The 17,641-nt window shown below is 46.8% G+C and overlaps 2 protein-coding genes across 3 annotated transcripts in view; one reads left to right on the top strand and one right to left on the bottom strand.

Annotated features, from left to right (window-relative positions):
- Positions 1 to 491: 491 nt before the first annotated feature.
- CINP (cyclin dependent kinase 2 interacting protein) lies at positions 492 to 13,756 on the bottom strand. 2 transcript variants are annotated; one of them, XM_032287330.1, is made up of 5 exons: positions 13,646 to 13,756; positions 10,431 to 10,599; positions 6,632 to 6,761; positions 2,408 to 2,537; positions 492 to 969 (listed from the first exon to the last, which is right to left on the bottom strand). In XM_032287330.1, the coding sequence occupies exons 1-5, from the start codon at positions 13,665 to 13,667 to the stop codon at positions 767 to 769; spliced, it is 654 nt and encodes a 217-aa protein (XP_032143221.1). In that variant the 5' UTR covers positions 13,668 to 13,756; the 3' UTR covers positions 492 to 766. The 2 variants fall into 2 exon arrangements, with proteins under 2 accessions (XP_032143221.1, XP_032143222.1); XM_032287331.1 differs by lacking the exon at positions 2,408 to 2,537.
- TECPR2 (tectonin beta-propeller repeat containing 2) overlaps positions 13,743 to 17,641 on the top strand; it is a 98,317-nt gene continuing 94,418 nt past the window's right edge. Inside the window, exon 1 of the mRNA XM_032287328.1 lies at positions 13,743 to 13,919. The gene's annotated coding sequence lies outside the window, so the exon portion shown is untranslated. The remainder of the gene's footprint in view (positions 13,920 to 17,641) is intronic.

The raw sequence follows: 17,641 nt of genomic DNA, 5'->3' as shown, positions 1-17,641 counted from the left end.
AACAGCGGCAATGTTTTTATAGGTTATTTTCATTTTCATGATGTCAAACTTCACTTTTAACTCTGGGATCTTACTATTTTTTTTAAGATGGAGTCTCGCTCTGTCACCTAGGCTGAAGTGCAACGGCGTGATCTCCACTCACAGCACTCTCTGCCTCCCTGGTTCAAGCGATTCCGTTGCCTGAGCCTCCTGAGTAGCTGGGATTGCAGGCATGTACCACCCACCACCCCTGGCTAATTTTTGTATTTTTAGTAGAGACTGGGTTTCATCATGTCAGCCAAGCTGGACTCCTGACCTCAAGTGATACGCCTACCTTGGCCTCCCAGAGTGCTGGGATTACAGGCGTGAGTCACCGTGCCTGGCCCCAAAACTAATATATTCTCATATAAACAATCAGATAGGTATAAAGTGAAAATATTAAACCAGGGATTTTCTACACAAATGTAATGTATAAAGCACGCCTACTTTGTATAAACCAGATCACTTACTCATTCTGTTCAGGAACTCATTTATTTTACTCAGAAGCACCCATGAGTGACAGATTTCCAGGAGGGGCAGAGGATGCTGAGTGACATGATGTGGGGCTGGCTGCGGGCTGTGGGCATGCCTGGAGAGGCCACAGGGCTGGGGACAAGCTCTTGCCTGAAGACCCTAAGCAGGTCTGAAACTGGGGTCTGATCCAGGACTACGGCACTGGGTCCTAGGCAGGAGCCTGTCCACCTGGGGAGATGTGGAAGGAGCCAGTGTCCACTGCCATCTCAGGAGGTCACAGAGCTCGGTGGCCCGTCTCCAGCAGCATGCTCTCCAGGTGCAGCCTGCTGTCGCTCTCCACATAGGGCTGGTGCAGCCACATGGACAGGAAGCTCAGGGTGAGGTCGGGATCCCCAGTGTGTGCAAGCTCCTCAGCCACTGTGCGCTTCAGGAGCAGCTCCTTCCTGTACATCTCCGAGAGCTTGCGAGACACCTCATCTGAAAGAAGTGTGAGTCTCCCCTAATGGCAGTGATTCAAGAACGTAGTCTTCACTCGGGAAGGACCACATTTTTAACAGTTCTTGATTAAAAACCAGAATTAGCAACAGCACTGAGAGGAAGAAAGGCCGGATGGAATTTACCACTTGGTCCTGATTAGTTCAATTCGATAACATAGTCAGCAGAGTGAAATTAAAAAGTGTACATAGGCTGGGTCAGGTGGCTCAGGCCTGTAATTCCAGCAATTTGGGAGACCAGGGCTGGCGGATCACCTGAGGTCAGGAGTTTGAGAACAGCCTGGCCAACATGGTGAAATCCTGTCTCTGTGGCAGGCAACTGTAATCCTAGCTATTCAGGAGGCTGAGGCAAGAGAATCACTTGAACCCGGGAGGCAGAGGTTGCAGTGAGCCAAGATCGTGCCACTGCACTCCAGCCTGGGTGACAGAGCAAGACTCCATCTAAAAAAAAAAAGTGTATATAACTGGCTGGGTGTGGTGGCCCACACCTATAATCCTAGTACTTTGGGAGGCAGAGGTGGGTGGATCACCTGAGGTCAGGAGTTTAAAACCAGCCTGACCAACATGGTGAAATCCTGTCTCTACTAAAAAATACAAAAACTAGCCAGGTGTGGTGGCATGGGCCTGTAATCTCAGCTACTTAGGAAGCTGAGGCACAAGAATTGCTTGAGCCTGGGACGCAGAGGCTGTAGTGAGCCAAGATTGCACCACCGCACTCCAGCCTGTGTAACAGAGCGAGACTCTGTCTCAAAAAAAAAGTATATATAATCTTTTCTACCTAACCCTTAGGTGACCCACAGTATAAGTAAGAGATTCCCCTCAAACTGACAATATTTCGCTAAACACTTTCTACTAGGTGATTTTACCCTTTCCTGCATCATTTAAAAAGTGAGTCTCAGATCAACATCAAATAGCTTAGCCCTTGTCTTGAACTAATAAAGCTAAAAGTGACCCTCGAAGAAGCATCTCACGGAGTTTACTAAGTCATGGTTTCATTTTCCCAGTCATCTTCCATGAGGCTGGCTGCAGGGACCTCAATTTGTTTTTTAATTAAAACAAAAAGCAAAAGAAAAACCTTAACAAACTGAAAAAAACCCTTTCTTCCCTTTCCTCCCCTCAAAATGATAGATTTCTGCTTTCACAGGGGAGGTGGAATTCATTCTGCCCATTGGTTTTGCAGGGCTAATAACAGCAATTTGCTTCATGGGTCTCTAATTATGCTTAATATACTCTGCTGATGAATAGGTAATTAAAGCCAAGAAGAAATGTTTAAGATGCCTCTGTCTTCTTTCCTCCCAACAGGTACTTTTGCATTGAATTTCAAAGCCTTGTCAGCTTCTTAAAGTACCAGATGTACATGATACTAAATGCCCTTAATAACCTCTACCCTCCTGCAAATTAACAGAGAAGAAACTACTCACAGAAATGGGTTGTGGGCCACGTGTGGAACAGAGGGGGTCGCTTACTTTCCTCCCCATGATGGTAATTTTCTAGTTCACAAATTCCCTTGGTAGTTGAAGTCAGCTTTTCCATCTTCACCTGTATTTTGGTCTGAAAAGATATTAATTTGAAATATGATCATATTATTTGAAATCTCCAGTCTCAGATTCAATAAATATAAGATTTCAAAGCTAAGAAGTATAAGTCTATTGTGATAAAAATTCCAATAACTAAACACTGTTAACTCTATGTACAGCAAATTCCCAGGGAGATGGAGGTAGGCAGTTGCTATGATTTCATTAATTTGAATTACTTTGAAAATAAACCCCAGATTTCCAGTCCTAGAGCAAGAAAGGTTTCCGAGTCCCATTTCACTAGGATTTCCAAAGAGCACTAATGGTTTAGCCCCAAAGACCTGGAGGAATCCCAAGGCAGGCTCTTACTTTTTTTTTTTTTTGAGACAGGGTCTCATTCTGTTGCCCAAGCTGTAGAGCAGCGGCATAATCATGGCTCATGTTCCTTGCACCACCATGCCCAGCTAATTTTTTTTAATTTGTAGAGACAGGGTCTTGTTATGTTACCCAGGCTGGTGTCTTACTCCTGGGCTCAAGCGATCCTCTTGCCTCAGCCACCCAAAGCGCTGGGATTACAGGCATGGGCCACTGCACCTGGCCAGCTCTTGCAGTTTTTATGGAGTGTGAGAGTGGCTGGGCACAGTGGCTAACGCCTGTAATTCCAACACTTTGGGAGGCCCAGGAGAGTGGATCACGAGGTCAGGAGTTTAAGACCTGCCTGGCCAACATGGCAAAACCCTGTCTCTACTAAAAATACAAAAAAATTAGCTGGGTGTGGTGGCGCGTGCCTGTAATCCTAGCTACTTGGGAGGCTGAGGCAGGAAAATCACTTTAACCTCAGAGGCAGAGGTTGCAGTGAGCCAAGAGCGCACCATTGCACTCCAGCCTGGGCAACAGATCGAGACCATCACAAAAAAAAAAACCTCCTTGACATCCTTGTTTATAAAACGGCAACACGGAAAGGCAGCCCTACATACTTCACACAGGAAGGAAGGAAATGTGGCGAGCCTGTCACTGACGGTCCCTCAGTGTGGGCCAGGCTCTGTCCTAAGCCTGGTAGCTGCAGGATGTGCGCGGCCACTTGTGGGAGATACTAAACCATCCGCTGCACACAGCAGGCAGCACAGAAGGGGCAGTGACGTGCTGACTCTCACAGCGTGGTGAAGAGGGTTAAGCGAGTCTATATTTGTGAAGCACCTACTTGGAGCTATATAAGGGTTTGAAAAATAAAATTAATGGGTGACGTACTAGGATTTCAGATTTAAGTAGCATAGGTCTACGGAGACCAAATTTTGAACTCCTAAGTATTGATGACTTTACATACGTGAGGGGAGATAAGAAAAGATATATAAATTGTCAAAATCTTAATTCCTTTACTTGGTCCTTCCAACCGCCCTCCAATTACATCAGAAGTAGCAAGCACTAAATTCCGCTAACGTCAATTTTCAAAGGACTCTACCTGTTTCCCAAATCTTTTAAGGTTTGATATTTCATTTGGCCCAGCCCCAAGAGGCAGGACTCATCATTTCCGTTTCACAGCTGGGAAACTGCTGAAGGTTGAGCTGAGGAGGGATGAGGCCAGAACTCGATACCATGCCTTCTGACACCCAGTTTTAACATCCAATCCTCTGCTCTTTCCTCTGAGGCCTGTAGCAGCTCCCTGGTGCCACCTGAATCTAAGAAAAGCTGATAAAGAACAGGAGAATAAGGAAAATTCTGGAGCCTTGACCCCAGGCTAGAAGTCATGCTCAATTCTGTAGCTCAGCCATCAATAAAGAATTAAAGTCACATAGGCATGTGCGGCCCTGAACGAACAGTGCACAAACAGCAGCCCCTTACATTTCAACCCTGGAGGCTTCTTCCCACACAGACCACACTGAAACGTTAGCCCAGCTGAGGGAAAAGGGCGCATCAAATCCCTAGAAGGTCAAAGTTATGAAAGACACAGGACCAGGTCTGGAAAGCATTCTCTCTAAAGGCTAGAGGAAAATAGGAGATTGATAATAAAATCAACTTTTGGTTCTGAACATAGAATGAGAGCGTATTCCCAAACTACTTTTTTCTGAGATGTTGTCTCAGTCTGTCGCCCAGACTGGGAGTGCAGTGGCGTAATCTCGGCTCACTGCAACCACCCCTCCTCACCCCCCTGCCTCCCAGGTTCAGTGATTCTCCTGCCTCAGCCTCCGGACTAGCTGGGATTACAGGCACCTGCCACCACACCCAGCTACTTTTTTGTATTTTTAGTAGAGATAGGGTTTCACAATGTTGGCCAGGCTGGCCTCCTGACCTCATGATCCACCCACCTTGGCCTCCCAAAGTGCCAGGATTACAGGCGTGAGCCACCACGCCTGGCCTACAAAAGAATTTTAAAAATTAGCTGGCCATGATGGTTCATGTCCGTAGTCCCAGCCACTTGGGAGGCTGAGGCAAGATCACTTGAGTCTAAGAAGTAAAGGCTGCAGTGAGCTGTGATCATGCCACTGCGTTCCAGAGTGAGACCTTATCTCAAAACAAACAAAGGGTGAAAATATAAAGATCTTAAATGTTTATGGGTAAGCTTCAGTTATCCAAGTTCAAAAATGTGTAAAACCGAATTTCCTGTGCCTAGCAAAGAAAAATGGTGCTATCTTCACCTCTGGTGCCCAGTATAGCAGGTATTGAAATTTAGTTATTAGTTCATTAAACAAACACTTTAGTCTCTTACCTCTTGTATCAGGGGATGGGCAAACTAACCCTGGACCACAGGTCAATTCTGGCCCATAGCCTATTTCTGTATGGTCCGTAAGCTTAGATGGTTTTTATATTTTTTAATGGTTGAGAAAAAACCAAAAGGAAAATAGTGATTGTGACACATAAAAATCATACAAAATTTCAGCCTCCAAAGATAAAGTTTTCCTGGATTAACATGGTGGCTCACATCTGTAATCCCAGCACTCTGGGAGGCTGATGTGGGCGGATCACTTGAAGTCAGGAGTTCGTGACCAGCCTGGCCAACATGGTGAAACCCTGTCTCTACTAAAAATACAAAAATTAGCTGGGAATGGTGGTATGCACCTGTAATCCCAGCTACTCAGGAGGTTGAGGTGGAGGTTGCGGTCAGCTGGGATCTTGCCACTGCACTCCAGCCTGGGTGACAGAGTGAGATTCTGTCTCAAATAAATAAATAAATAAATAAATAAAAAATAAAAAAGTCTAGGTGTGGTGGCTCACGCCCATAATCCCAGCACTTTGGGAGGCTGAGGCAGGCCAATCACTTGAGGTCAGGAGTTCGAGATCAGCCTGGTCAACATGGTGAAACCCCATCTCTACTGAAAATACAAAAATTAGCTGGGCATAGTGGCGTGAGCTTGTAATCCCAGGTACTTGGGAGGCTAAGGCAGGAGAATCACTTGAACCCAAGAGGCGGAGGTTGCAGTAAGCCGAGACCGCACTACTGTACTCCAGTCTGGGTGACAGAGTGACGCTTCATCAAAAAAAAAAAAAAAAAAAAAAAAAAAAAATCCAAAACAAAAAAAAAAGTTTTTTAAAAAAAACCGCAACCATTTGGACAAATTTAACAAGGCTGTTTAGTCCTATGTGGCAGAGTTGAGTGGCTGAGACAGAGACTGGCTGGCCTCAGAAGCCTAAAATATTTACTCCGTGACCAGGCACTGCCTGTAATCCCAGCCCTTTGGGAGGCCAAGGCAGGTGGAGCACCTGAGGACAGGAGTTTGAGACCCGCCTGACTAATATGGTGAAATCGGGGGGCTGAGACAGGGGAATCACTTGAGCCCAGGAGGCAGAAGTTGGGGGTGAGCCGAGATCGTGCCATTGCACTCCAGCCTGGGTGACAAAGCACGACTCCATCTCCCCCCTAACCAAAAAAATTTACTAAGTGATGAGCCCTGAAAGTGGGTGAAATTTCCCCGGATGATGCTCAGGAGGAGTGAATGTCTAAGATTAGAACATTAGCATCATTCTAATCTTAGCGAGTGTCTAAGGGGAACACTAAGACTTATGCAGTAGGCAGAGGAAGAGAACATTAGAGGAAGTGAGAAAAAGGAAAGAATGGCCAATGGTCAAGCGAACCCCAAATACATCCATCAGATTCAGTGACAGTGACTGTGAGTGGCCTGCATCTTTATGTCTTACCAAACCATCCAAGGTGGCCTGCAGTTCCTCACACAGCTTCTCCAGTTCCTCGTTATATTCCACATACACCTTTCCTTCATTTTCCTTCGAGGCTGGGCTGCTGCTCTCTAGTTCTATCTTATCTTTATTCCTGGACAAAATAGAAAATACGGTGTACAAAATATACTTTTTAAGCTTGCCTTATTTCCTAATAAATTCTACAGTCCTCTATATCTGCATAGTTACGTGGGATATTTTGCATAAGCATTGTTCTTTCATGCCATTATGATACAAATTTAGTTATTATTATTATTATTATTTGAGACATAGTCTGGCTCTGTCACCCAGGCTGGAGTGCAGTGGCATGATCTGAGCTCACTGCAGCCTCTGCGTCCCAGTTCAAGCAGTTCTCCTGCCTCAGCCTCCTGAGTAGCTGGGTTTACAGGCACACACCACCATGCCTAATTTTTGTATTTTTTTTTTTTTGAGACGGAGTTTCACTCTTGTTACCCAGGCTGGAGTGCAATGGTGTGATCTCGGCTCACCGCAACCTCCGCCTCCTGGGTTCAGGCAATTCTCCTGCCTCAGCCTCCTGAGTAGCTGGGATTACAGGCACGCACCACCATGCCCAGCTAATTTTTTGTATTTTTAGTAGAGACGGGGTTTCACCATGTTGACCAGGATGGTTGCACTCCTGGTCTCAAGTGATACACCTGCCTCAGCCTCCCAAAGTGCTGGGATTCTAAGTGTGAGTGACTGCACCTGGCTGAGTTTGTCCTACCTGGAATTTGTTGAGCTTCTTGAATGTTTAGATGAATGTTTCTCATCAAATCTGGGAAGTTTTCAGCCACTATTTCTTTAAGTATTTTTTTCCTGTTCCTTTCTCTACCCTCTCCTTCTGGTACTACCATTACATATATGTCGATGCACTTAATGATGTCTCTCATTTCTCTGAGGCCCTGTTTCCTTTTCTTCATTCTTTTTTTTTTTGAGACGGAGTTTTACTCATGTTACCCAGGCTGGAGTGCAATGGCGCAATCTCGGCTCACCGCAACCTCCGCCTCCTGGGTTCAGGCAATTCTCCTGCCTCAGCCTCCCGAGTAGCTGGGATTACAGGCACGCGCCACCATGCCCAGCTAGTGTTTTGTATTTTTTCAGTAGAGACGGGGTTTCACCATGTTGACCAGGATGGTCTCGATCTCTTGACCTCATGATCCACCTGCCTCGGCCTCCCAAAGTGCTGGGATTACAGGCTTGAGCCACCGCGCCCGGCTAATTTTTGTATTTTTAGTAGAGACAGGATTTCACCATGTTGGCCAGGATGGTCCTCAATCTCCTGATCTCATGATCCACCCACCTCGGCCTCCCAAAGTGCTGGGATTACAGGTGTGAGCAACCGCGCCTGGCCAAATTTAGTTATTATTTATATGTTCAAAGAAGATGTCCAATGGCCACTCAATTTTGCACCAAAATAAGTCAGTTAAATTCAGCCACGTGACAGCTGGTTTTGGTGGCTCATGCCTATAAGCCCAACACTTAGTGGGGTAGACATGGGAGGACTGCTTGAGTTCAGCAGTTTTAGTCCAGCCTGGACAACACAGTGAGACCTCATCTCCACAAAAATCAGAAGTGAAAATAGCTGTGCAATATGGCACATGCATGTGGTCCCAGCCACTTAGGAGGCTGAGGTGGGAGGATCACGTAAGCACAGGAAGTCAAGGCTGCAGTGAGCTGTTATCACACCACTGCAGTCAGCCTGTGCGACAGAGCAAGACTGTCTCACACACACACACACAAACACAAAAAACAAAAAACATTCAGCTGTGTGGAATCCCTGGCATAGGGCATGGTACTGGACGTACAAAGATGAATAAGACATGGATCATTTCCTCAAAGAGTTCACAATCCAGGAAGTCAAGCATGCCTCACTTGATTGTGCTTCACTTAGAATTTCACAGATAATGCATTTTTTACAAACTGAAGGTTTGTGGCAACCCTGTGTAGAGCAAGTCAATCAGCGTCATTTTGCCAACAGCATGTGCTTACTTCATGTCTCTGTGTCTTATTTTGGCAATTCTTACAATATTTCACACTTTTTCATTATTGTTATATCTATGATCTGTGACTGGTAAACTTTGATATCACTAGTGTAATTGTTTTGAGGTGCCATGAACCATGCTCATATATAACACTGAGCCGAATGAATGAATGTTGTGTGTTCTGACTGCTCCACTGACTGGCTGCTCCCATTTCTCTCCCTCTCCTCGGGCCTCCCTATTCCCTGAAGTAGAAGGACATTGAGATCAGGCCAGTTAATAGCCCCACAATGACCTCTAAGTGTTCAAGTGAAAGGAAGAGTTGCATATCTCTCATTTTCAATCAAAAGCTATACTTTGGTCAATTTAAGAAATAAAAAAATTAAAAGCCAGAAATGATTAAGCTTAGTGAGGAAGGCATATCAGAAGCTGAGATAAGCTGAAAGCTAGGCCCCTTGTGCCAAACAGTTGGCCACGTGAATGCAAAGGAAAAGTTACTGAAGGAAATTAAAGGTGCTCCTCCAGTGGACATGTGAATCATGAGTGAAACAGCCTTAGTGCGGACATGGAGACAGTCTGAGTGTTCTGGATAGAAGATCAAACCAAACACAACATTCCCTTAGGTGAAAGCCTAATCCAGAGCAGGGCCCTAACCCTCTTCAATTCTATGAAGGCTGAGAGACATGAGGAAGTTACTGAAGAAAAGTTTGAGACTAGCAGGATTTGCTTCATGAGGTTTAGGGCAAAAGCCATCTCCGTAACATAAAAGCTGCAAGTGCTAATGCAGAAGCCACGGCAAGTTACCCAGGTCTAGCAAAGATCAATTATGAAGGTGGCTACACTATACAACAGATTTTCAATGTAGCTGAAACAGCCTTCTATTAAAACATGCCATTCAAGACATTCACAACTAGAGAGAAGCCAATGACAGACTTCAAAGCTTCAAGGGACAGGCTGACCCTCTTGTTAGGGTAAATTGCAGTTAGTGACTTTAAGGTGAATGCACATTTACCATTCTCAAAATCCTAGGGCCCATAAGAATGATGCTGAATCGACTCTGCCAGTGGAAGCAGCAAGAGAGCTAGAACAAGCTGTGGGGTCTGAAGGTGGGACTGAATTGCTATAACCTCATGAGAAACTTGAACAGATGAGGAGTTGCTTTTTATGGATGAGCAAAGAAGGTGGTTTCCTGAGATGGAATCTCTTCCTGGGGAAGATGCTGTGCACACTGTTGAAATGACAACAAAAGATTAAGAATATAAAATAACTTAGTTGATAAACCAGTGGCAGAGTTTGAGAGGTCTACTGTGGGTAAAACACTATTAAACAGCAATGAGAAAGAACAGAACCAGAATAATGGCTCTACATTACATGGATGCATCCACCTTGAAAGAAAGCGAGACATGGCTGGGTGCGGTGGCTCATGCCTGTAATCCCAGCACTTAGGAAGGCCAAGGTGGGAGGATTACCTGAGGTCAGGAGTTTGAGACCAGCCTGGCTAACATGGCAAAACCATGTCTCTACTAAAAATACAAAAATTAGCTGCGTGTGGTGGCAGGCCCCTGTAATCCCAGCTACTTGGGAGGCTGAGGCAGGAGAATCACTTGAACCTGGGAGGTGGAGTTTGCAGTGAGCTGAGATCGTGCCACTGCACTCCAGCCTGGGGGAGAGAGTGAGACTCTGTCACCAAAAACAAAAAATAAAATATAAAGACTCCCCTGAAACTTTTCACCAGTTATTAAGGGTGAAAAACTTAAGAGCATGAACAACCTGTATGTACTTACAATAAACTGATTTTCAAGTTGGCAATATTATTCGCAGTGGTAAAACCTGCATCATTGAGGGTTTCCCACTTCAGGATTAAATTGTGCCAATCAGCCGCATTGTCCTTAATTTTTCTTGCACTGACAGATAAGACAGGTTTTCTGGGTGTTACAATTCCAACAGTCTTTGCTGATAGGGTGTAAAAGAAACAAAATTATTACCATGGAATACACAATCATAGTTGGAGGGCAAATGCCCTCATAATTTTCAATAGTAAAACTATCTAAAACGTTGTATCAAGTGAACAAACAAATGTGGAAACTACAAAGTCTGAATAAATGTGAACGTTCCTGGAAGAAGACAACAGAGAATATTTTTAACATTTTAAGATTAACCAGGTATAGCTGAATCCTTTTCCAGCTTAATGGCTCCACAAAGTTTTTACCTTAAGCGCTTTTTTTCCCCAAAGATTGGAAATAAGGTAAAGTTGTGACTTTCTGCTAAAACTCTCCAATGGCTCACGTTACCTTCCCTACAGGATAATCTAGCCCTCGCTCCCAAGTACTTCCACTATCCAGTCTCAGGCACTCTGATACTTTACATTTGTTCAGAGTGGCGTGGCTCATGAGTGCTCACCGTTTCACGACACCGAGACAACAGAGATGCAGTGTTGATCACCATGCTGCCACTGCCCTGCTTGGAACTCAGAAATCCAAAATCCTTCCAGACCTAGCTACCCCTCCTCATCAGCATGTACATCAACCCACACACTGCCCCCACCGTCAGTTTCCAGTGAAAATGAACTACTGGCAGCTCTTAAACAGCTGAGGTGCCTGCTAAGGTTTGCACGGTTCTCTCTGCAGGAAAACGCCTTCCTTCCTCAGCCTCTTGACACCCATGCTCCCAGATGCACCCAGATCCCACTGCCTGTGGGAGGCAACCCCCAGACCACCAAGAGCCAACTCAGGTTGTTTGTTCTTCCCCAGCCCTCTCATGCCCTCTTGCCTTCTCTACTCTGAACCCTGCAAAGGCTTCTCACAGCCCACAGGATAAAGTCCCCTTGAGGAATCCAAGACACACAACAGCTGGATGGTTTGTCATCTCAAGTCAGGAGACCACAGTGCCTGCGTCTGAATCCCAGCTATGACAGCTGTGAGATCTTGGGCAAGTTAATGTACCTCTCAGAGCCTCAACGGTTTCATCTGGGGGATAAAAATATTATCTACTTCACAGGATTGCTGAGATTAGGTAATATATGTGAAGCTGTGAGGGCCTGGCGCATGTCAAAAACCCAGTATCTCACCTGTTAGCTCAAGGGCCTCTACTATCCAAGTTCTGCCCACCACTTCAGGTTCACCCTTTCCCACTTGCCCTCTGTGACTCAGAGCTGGCTCTGTACAAGTTCTGACTTTGACCTGACCAAGTTCCTATCTGTGTGTGTCCTCACTCCCCTGCCTCATACTTAGTATCCTCACTTTTAAATATCATATTGATTTATCATTCATTCTTTACTTAAATAACTAACAAATATTTGCTTACTGCCTATAATATGCCAGGCATGGGGGAATGAAGTGACTGAACGGGACAGATCAGGACAGTTTTTATAGAACTTACTTTCCAAAGGGGAGGCAGATAATAAACAATTAAATGACCACGATCAGTTCAGATCATGGTAAGTGTGTGAGAAAAATAAAATAGGGCCTTGTGTTAGTGTGACCCCTTGAGAAGGTGTCATTTAGGCTGAGATCTGAATCATGAGAAACCAGAAAAAGGGTAGGCCAGTAGTATGTGTCCTAATATGAGAATGAGCTTAGTGAGTTCAAAAAACAGAAACAAACAAAACAAAACAGTGTGCTAGAATGAAGTGGACAGAAAAGGACCAGTGGGTGAGGAGGTGATCAGACAACTACAACCTAACCGGCCAAGATAAGAAGTCTGGGCTTATTCTAAGAATTAGGTTGGTACAAAAGTAACTGAGGTTTCGGCCATTACTTTTAATGGCCGAAACCTCAGTTACCAACGTAATACAATGGAGAGTAAGCAATGAGCTCTGGGTAGGACAGTGAAATTATCTGATTTAGGTTTTTAAAAAGTCATTTGCACAGAGAAGTATTCCTGCATCCTGCAGGGTGGTTAGGACTCACTGCTAGACATCTGGAACATCCTATAATTCTGCTATCATGATACTCACCAGTGCAGTGTACTTGCTTAATATCTATATTCCCTGCTAAACTGGAAATTCCACTAGGTTAGGAACTATGTCTTGTTTTCTCTCAAACCTTCCACACATAGGAGGCTTTGCATAAAATGAGGTAAATGGAGGAATAGCTCTTATCACCTGTTCTATAACTGCCTAAGAGTTTCTCTCCCCCAACAGCAGATTCTGAAGGCAGGATCACATCTGATTCGTGGTCAGCCTGACCCATAACGGGCACATATTTAGGAACCAAAACCATAACTGACTTCAGGAGACTCAAGGACGGTGGGGCGTGGTGGCTCACGCCTGTAATCCAAGCACTTTGGAGGCCAAGGCGGGCGAATCACCTGAGGTCGGGAGTTCATGACCAGCCTGACCAACATGGTGAAACCCCGTCTTAAAAAAACAAAGAAAAAAAGAAACTCAAGGGCTAGTAAAGACAGACCAGTCATCAGCGTCACAGAACAGGGCGGGGTGAGAGCACAGTGGCTAAGTTACTTATCCCCTCTGAGCCTCGACTCTCCATTTGCAAAATGGGGTTGACATTACTTCATGGGACGACTGTGAGGTTCAAATGAGCTGATCCACTTAAAGTACTCGGACCAGTACTCAGCAGATGAGCACTCACCGAAAGCCCGCTTTAATTAAAAGCAGAATGTTCTGACAGAGGGGAGTTCAGAGAGGGGTTTCTGGAGGAGCTGAGCATGCAAGGCTTGCCACCCAGTGAGCTCCGTTAGTGCTAATTTATAGTGACGATAATTACAATTTGGGAGTGTCTGACTTGCTGACACTCCTTTGCGTATAATTCCGTTCATCTGTCATTCCACTTGCGAAAAAACGGAGCCTCGGCCAAACTTCCTCCCGAGCCAGCCCGCAAAGGCTGCACCGGGCTTGCGGGCTAGGCTGGGGCAAGGCACGGGCCCCCATTTAATCCCATTTAATCCCGGGAGCTCCTGAGCTTCTGGCCAAACCTGCAGCAGGCCCAAGCAGTAACAATCACTGCCTCCCCGCCCCGGAAAACAGACCCATCTAACGCACCTTCCAGGCGGCTCGCAGACATCCCTCGAAAGAGACGCAAAGCACCGCCCACTCCCGCCGGAAGCGCGTTTGCGTCACGTCCGCCCCGCCCGCTGCCACTTGTGGCTTTGCCGCTCTAGCCCCTGGCGGAGCCAGCTGCCGCTCTCCGGTGCCGGCCGCGGTGCCTGCCCGGTTGCCCAGGGAACGGGCTCCCGGCAGCCCCCGCGGCCCGGAGTCCATCCCTGCCTCCTCCGGCCCGGCTGGGCCGACGAGTCCGGAGGGGCTGCCGCGGGAGGTGAGTCCGGCGACGCCGCAGGCGGCCCCGACGCCCCCGACGCCTGGCCCCGCGCCCCCTCCTCTTCCCTCGCCTCAGCCCCGCAGGGTCTCCATGCCCGTCCGCCCCGTCTCCCCCGCCCCGTCTCGCCCGCGCGGAGTGGCGGACGCTAAATGCCACCACACACGGAGCGCCTGCAGAAGCCCGCCCGCAGAAGCCGGCGGTCCGCAGCGGGGAGCAGGGGCAGCCCGCCCCTCCTCGAGCCTCCGCCGCGCGTCCCACGCCCTCGGCCCCACCCTGCATCCCGGCTGGCCGCGGGCTCTGCTCCTTCGCCTTAGGATTGACGTCGCGTTCTGTCCCCCACTCTCAGCTCCCATCCCTTACATCCACCCACCGGCGCCTGGCCGCAGGCCTTGACACTCACCCAGTAGGTGTTCAGTGTTCGATGAATGGATAAGCCAATGACTCCTTTCCCAATCCTATTTGAAGCCCTGGGAGGCAGAATAGGTAGTAAGGGTTAAAGGATGGGGTGCCCTGGAGTCACACCCGGCAGGTCACAGCGGGCCCCTTCCTAGCTCTGTGCTGGGGCTAGTGCCCTACCTCACTGCGCTCCGGTTTCATCACCAGTGGCATGGAGATCAGAATAGTTGCTACTTCTGGCTTGGTGAGAGGATTAAATGGGTCAGTGCGTGTAAAGTTAAGGACGGTGCCTGCCGCTGTACTTTCCGGTAAAGGGGAGCCCTGCTGTCATCTGTGCTAGCCTGCCTGCTCGCCCTCTCGTCCCTTCTGATACGTCTCTGACTTCTCATGACTTTAGTTTTCCCATCCCTACTTCCATTTCTCTTCCGTGCACTTTTTTCTTCCTCTCTTTCTCACTGGGGTTCAGGAATTTTGTGACTTATATTTCATTTGTTGTCAGAATGTGGGATACGAGCCTGGGTGCATCATTTTCTCATCTACTGGAGTGATCAATTGCACTTGTTGACTGCCTCCTTGTAGCCAAGGTCTTGTAAACAGAAGGAGAGTTCTGGGAAATCCCCAAACCCAAATCCCAGGCATAGGCAGAATCTGGGAATGAAGCCACTGTAGCTCCTTGTGGGATCACCAGCGATTCCTGGTCTTTTAAGTGGCAAGGCTTTGTGTTTTCTCACACCCGGCTTTAATGTACCTTGATAAACCTCTGACCTTGGTTTGTTGTTGTTATTAACCTGACTTATGTCCCATATTGGTGGTTTTTTGGCCTCCATTGTGTGCCAGTCACTGTGCCAGGCTGGCTCTAGCAGTGCTGTGGTGAACCAGACAGACCTGGTCACTGCCTCAGGGAGATCATGGTCTGTCCTTTGAGCTTTCAAAGGGAGAACTAAATGCAGATACAGGGGACACAGAACTTGTATTTTCAGGACTGACTTGGAAAACCAGTGGTGGGAAAGATGGAGTGAGGACAGCCCTCTTCCAAAGGAGTGACTAGTAAGTAGCTTTTATTAGGTGTCAGTTATTTCATAGCCACATTTTCTTTTTCGATAGAAGACTGGCATCTACTGGAATTTTTTCCTAGTTTGTTTTTTTATAGAAGTTATACTTAGGCCGGACGCAGTGGCTCGCGCCTGTAATCCCAGCACTTTGGGAGGCTGAGGCAGATGGATCATGAGGCCAGGAGTTCGAGATCAGCTTGGCCAACATAGTGAAACCCCATCTCCACTAAAAATATAAAATATTAGCTGGACGTGGTGGCAGTCGCCTGTAATCTCAACTACTCAGGAGGCTGAGGCAGGAGAATGGCTTGAACCTGGGAGGTGGAGGTTGCAGTGAGCCAAGATCGTGCCACCACTACACTCTCCAGCCTGGGAGAAAGAGCAAGACTCCATCTCAAAAAAAAAAAAAAAAAAAAGAAGTTACATTTAAGTTTGGGGAGGGTCTCATTTTATATTAGCCTCTCTATGAGTTGAACAAAATGGCTACTGGAACTTAGTGGGAAGAAAAGGCAGGAAACAGGCATCAGGCAGAGGCAGTTGATTGAACTTGGGAAGATGAGGAATAGATCAGGAAAGGGTTATAATGAAAAGCTTTCATGTCAATCATGAAGAGATTTCTAGATTCAGTGATGTACAGAGAGCTCAGTGAAATTAGGAGGGAGTAGTTGATGGCTTTGTGAATTGCTAAGGTAGAAGCAAGCTGCTTTTTTTTCTTTTTTTTTTCTTTTAAGACGGGGTTTCACCTTGTTATTCAGGCTGGTCTTGAACTCCCAACCTCAGGAGATCTGCCCGCCGTGGCCTCCAAAGTGCTTGGATTACAGGCATGAGCCACCACGCCCAGCCGCAAGCTGCTTTTCAAAATGTGTGTGCGGCCGGGTGTGGTGGCTCAAGCCTGTAATCCCAGCACTTTGGGAGGCCGAGGCGGGTGGATCACGAGGTCAAGAGATCGAGACCATCCTGGTCAACATGGTGAAACCCTGTCTCTACTAAAATACAAAAAATTAGCTGGGCATGGTAGTGCGTGCCTGTAATCCCAGCTACTCAGGAGGCTGAGGCAGGAGAATTGCCTGAACCCAGGAGGCGGAGGTTGCAGTGAGAGCCTGGTTAACAAGAGCGAAACTCCGTCTCAAAGAAAAAAAAGTGTGTGCATTTTAAAATGAATGTATTCTTTGGACCTGGACATAAGATTTCACTGGATTTTTGCCACTATGTTATATTTAGGACTGTCATACTTGGGTGAATCTAGCACAGTGTTTTGAGAGAGAGATTCATTCAACAAACATGTATTGAGCATTGATTGTACCATATTCTTTATTGGTCTTTTGGAGCACCACAAAGTATGTAGACTAAAAGAAGATAAGCAAAGACAAGGAGTCCATCGAAGGACAGAGAAAACAGATAATGATGGTGCTGTGTGATAACTGCCCTCATGGAGTTCTATGAAAGCGGAGAAGAACCAACCAAGTATCTATGAAGACTTCCTGGTGGAGGAGGACTAGTTCTTACAGGGTACATATGCGGGAATGGGGAAGAGTAGAAAGGGACTTTGCTCTGCAGAGACATACAAGTCATGGTGTGTGCAGGGACTGTGATGGAAAGCTGATGGATGGACAAACAAAATGTGGCCTGTCCACACGATGGAAGCCTGTTCAGCAATAAAAAGGAATGAAGGGCCATGCGCATTGGCTCACGCCTGTAATCCCAGCACTTTGGGAGGCTGAGGAGGGTGGATCACGAGGTCAGGAGATTATGACCATCCTGACCAACATGGCAAAACCCCGTCTCTACTAAAAATACAAAAATTAGCTGGATATGGTGGCCCGTGCTTGTAACCCCAGCTACTCAGGAGGCTGAGGCAGGAGAATTGCTTGAACTCGGCAGGCGGAGGTTGCAGTGAGCTGAGATCGCGCCATTGCACTCCAGCCTGGCAACAGAGCAAGACTCCATCTAAAAAAAAAAAAAAAAAAAAAAACCCACAAAGGAATGAAGAATGAAGTACTAATTAACAACATGGAGGAACCTTGAGAACATTATGCTAAGTGAAAGCAACCAGACACAAAACACCACAAATATGATTCCGTGGATACGAAATGTCCAGAATAGGCAAGCTTTAGACAGAGAGGAGATCAGTGGTTGCCCAGGGCTGGGAAAAGAAGCGGGTAGAGGATCGATTGCTAAAGAGTAGGGAGTGCAGGCCGGGCACGGTGGCTCAAGCCTGTAATCTCAGCACTTTGGGAGGCGGAGGCGGGTGGATCATGAGGTCAAGAGATC

Source organism: Sapajus apella, unplaced genomic scaffold, assembly GCF_009761245.1.
Source record: "Sapajus apella isolate SASKATOON/1434 unplaced genomic scaffold, GSC_monkey_1.0 scaffold20, whole genome shotgun sequence".
Taxonomy (NCBI): domain Eukaryota; kingdom Metazoa; phylum Chordata; class Mammalia; order Primates; family Cebidae; genus Sapajus; species Sapajus apella.
The sequence above is the reverse complement of the archived record's forward strand: the minus strand, read 5'-3'. Positions and strand labels throughout refer to the sequence as shown.

What these genes read in the sequence shown, in the direction of transcription:
- CINP (XM_032287330.1), bottom strand. Translation starts at nt 13,667, where the DNA reads ATGTCTGCGAGCCGCCTGGAAG. An exon ending in AACTTGAAAATCAGTTTATT is followed by an intron (nt 6,762 to 10,430) that starts GTAAGTACATAC and finishes TATTTTGTCCAG; the next exon opens with GAATAAAGATAAGATAGAAC. An exon ending in AGGCCACCTTGGATGGTTTG is followed by an intron (nt 2,538 to 6,631) that starts GTAAGACATAAA and finishes ATATCTTTTCAG; the next exon opens with ACCAAAATACAGGTGAAGAT.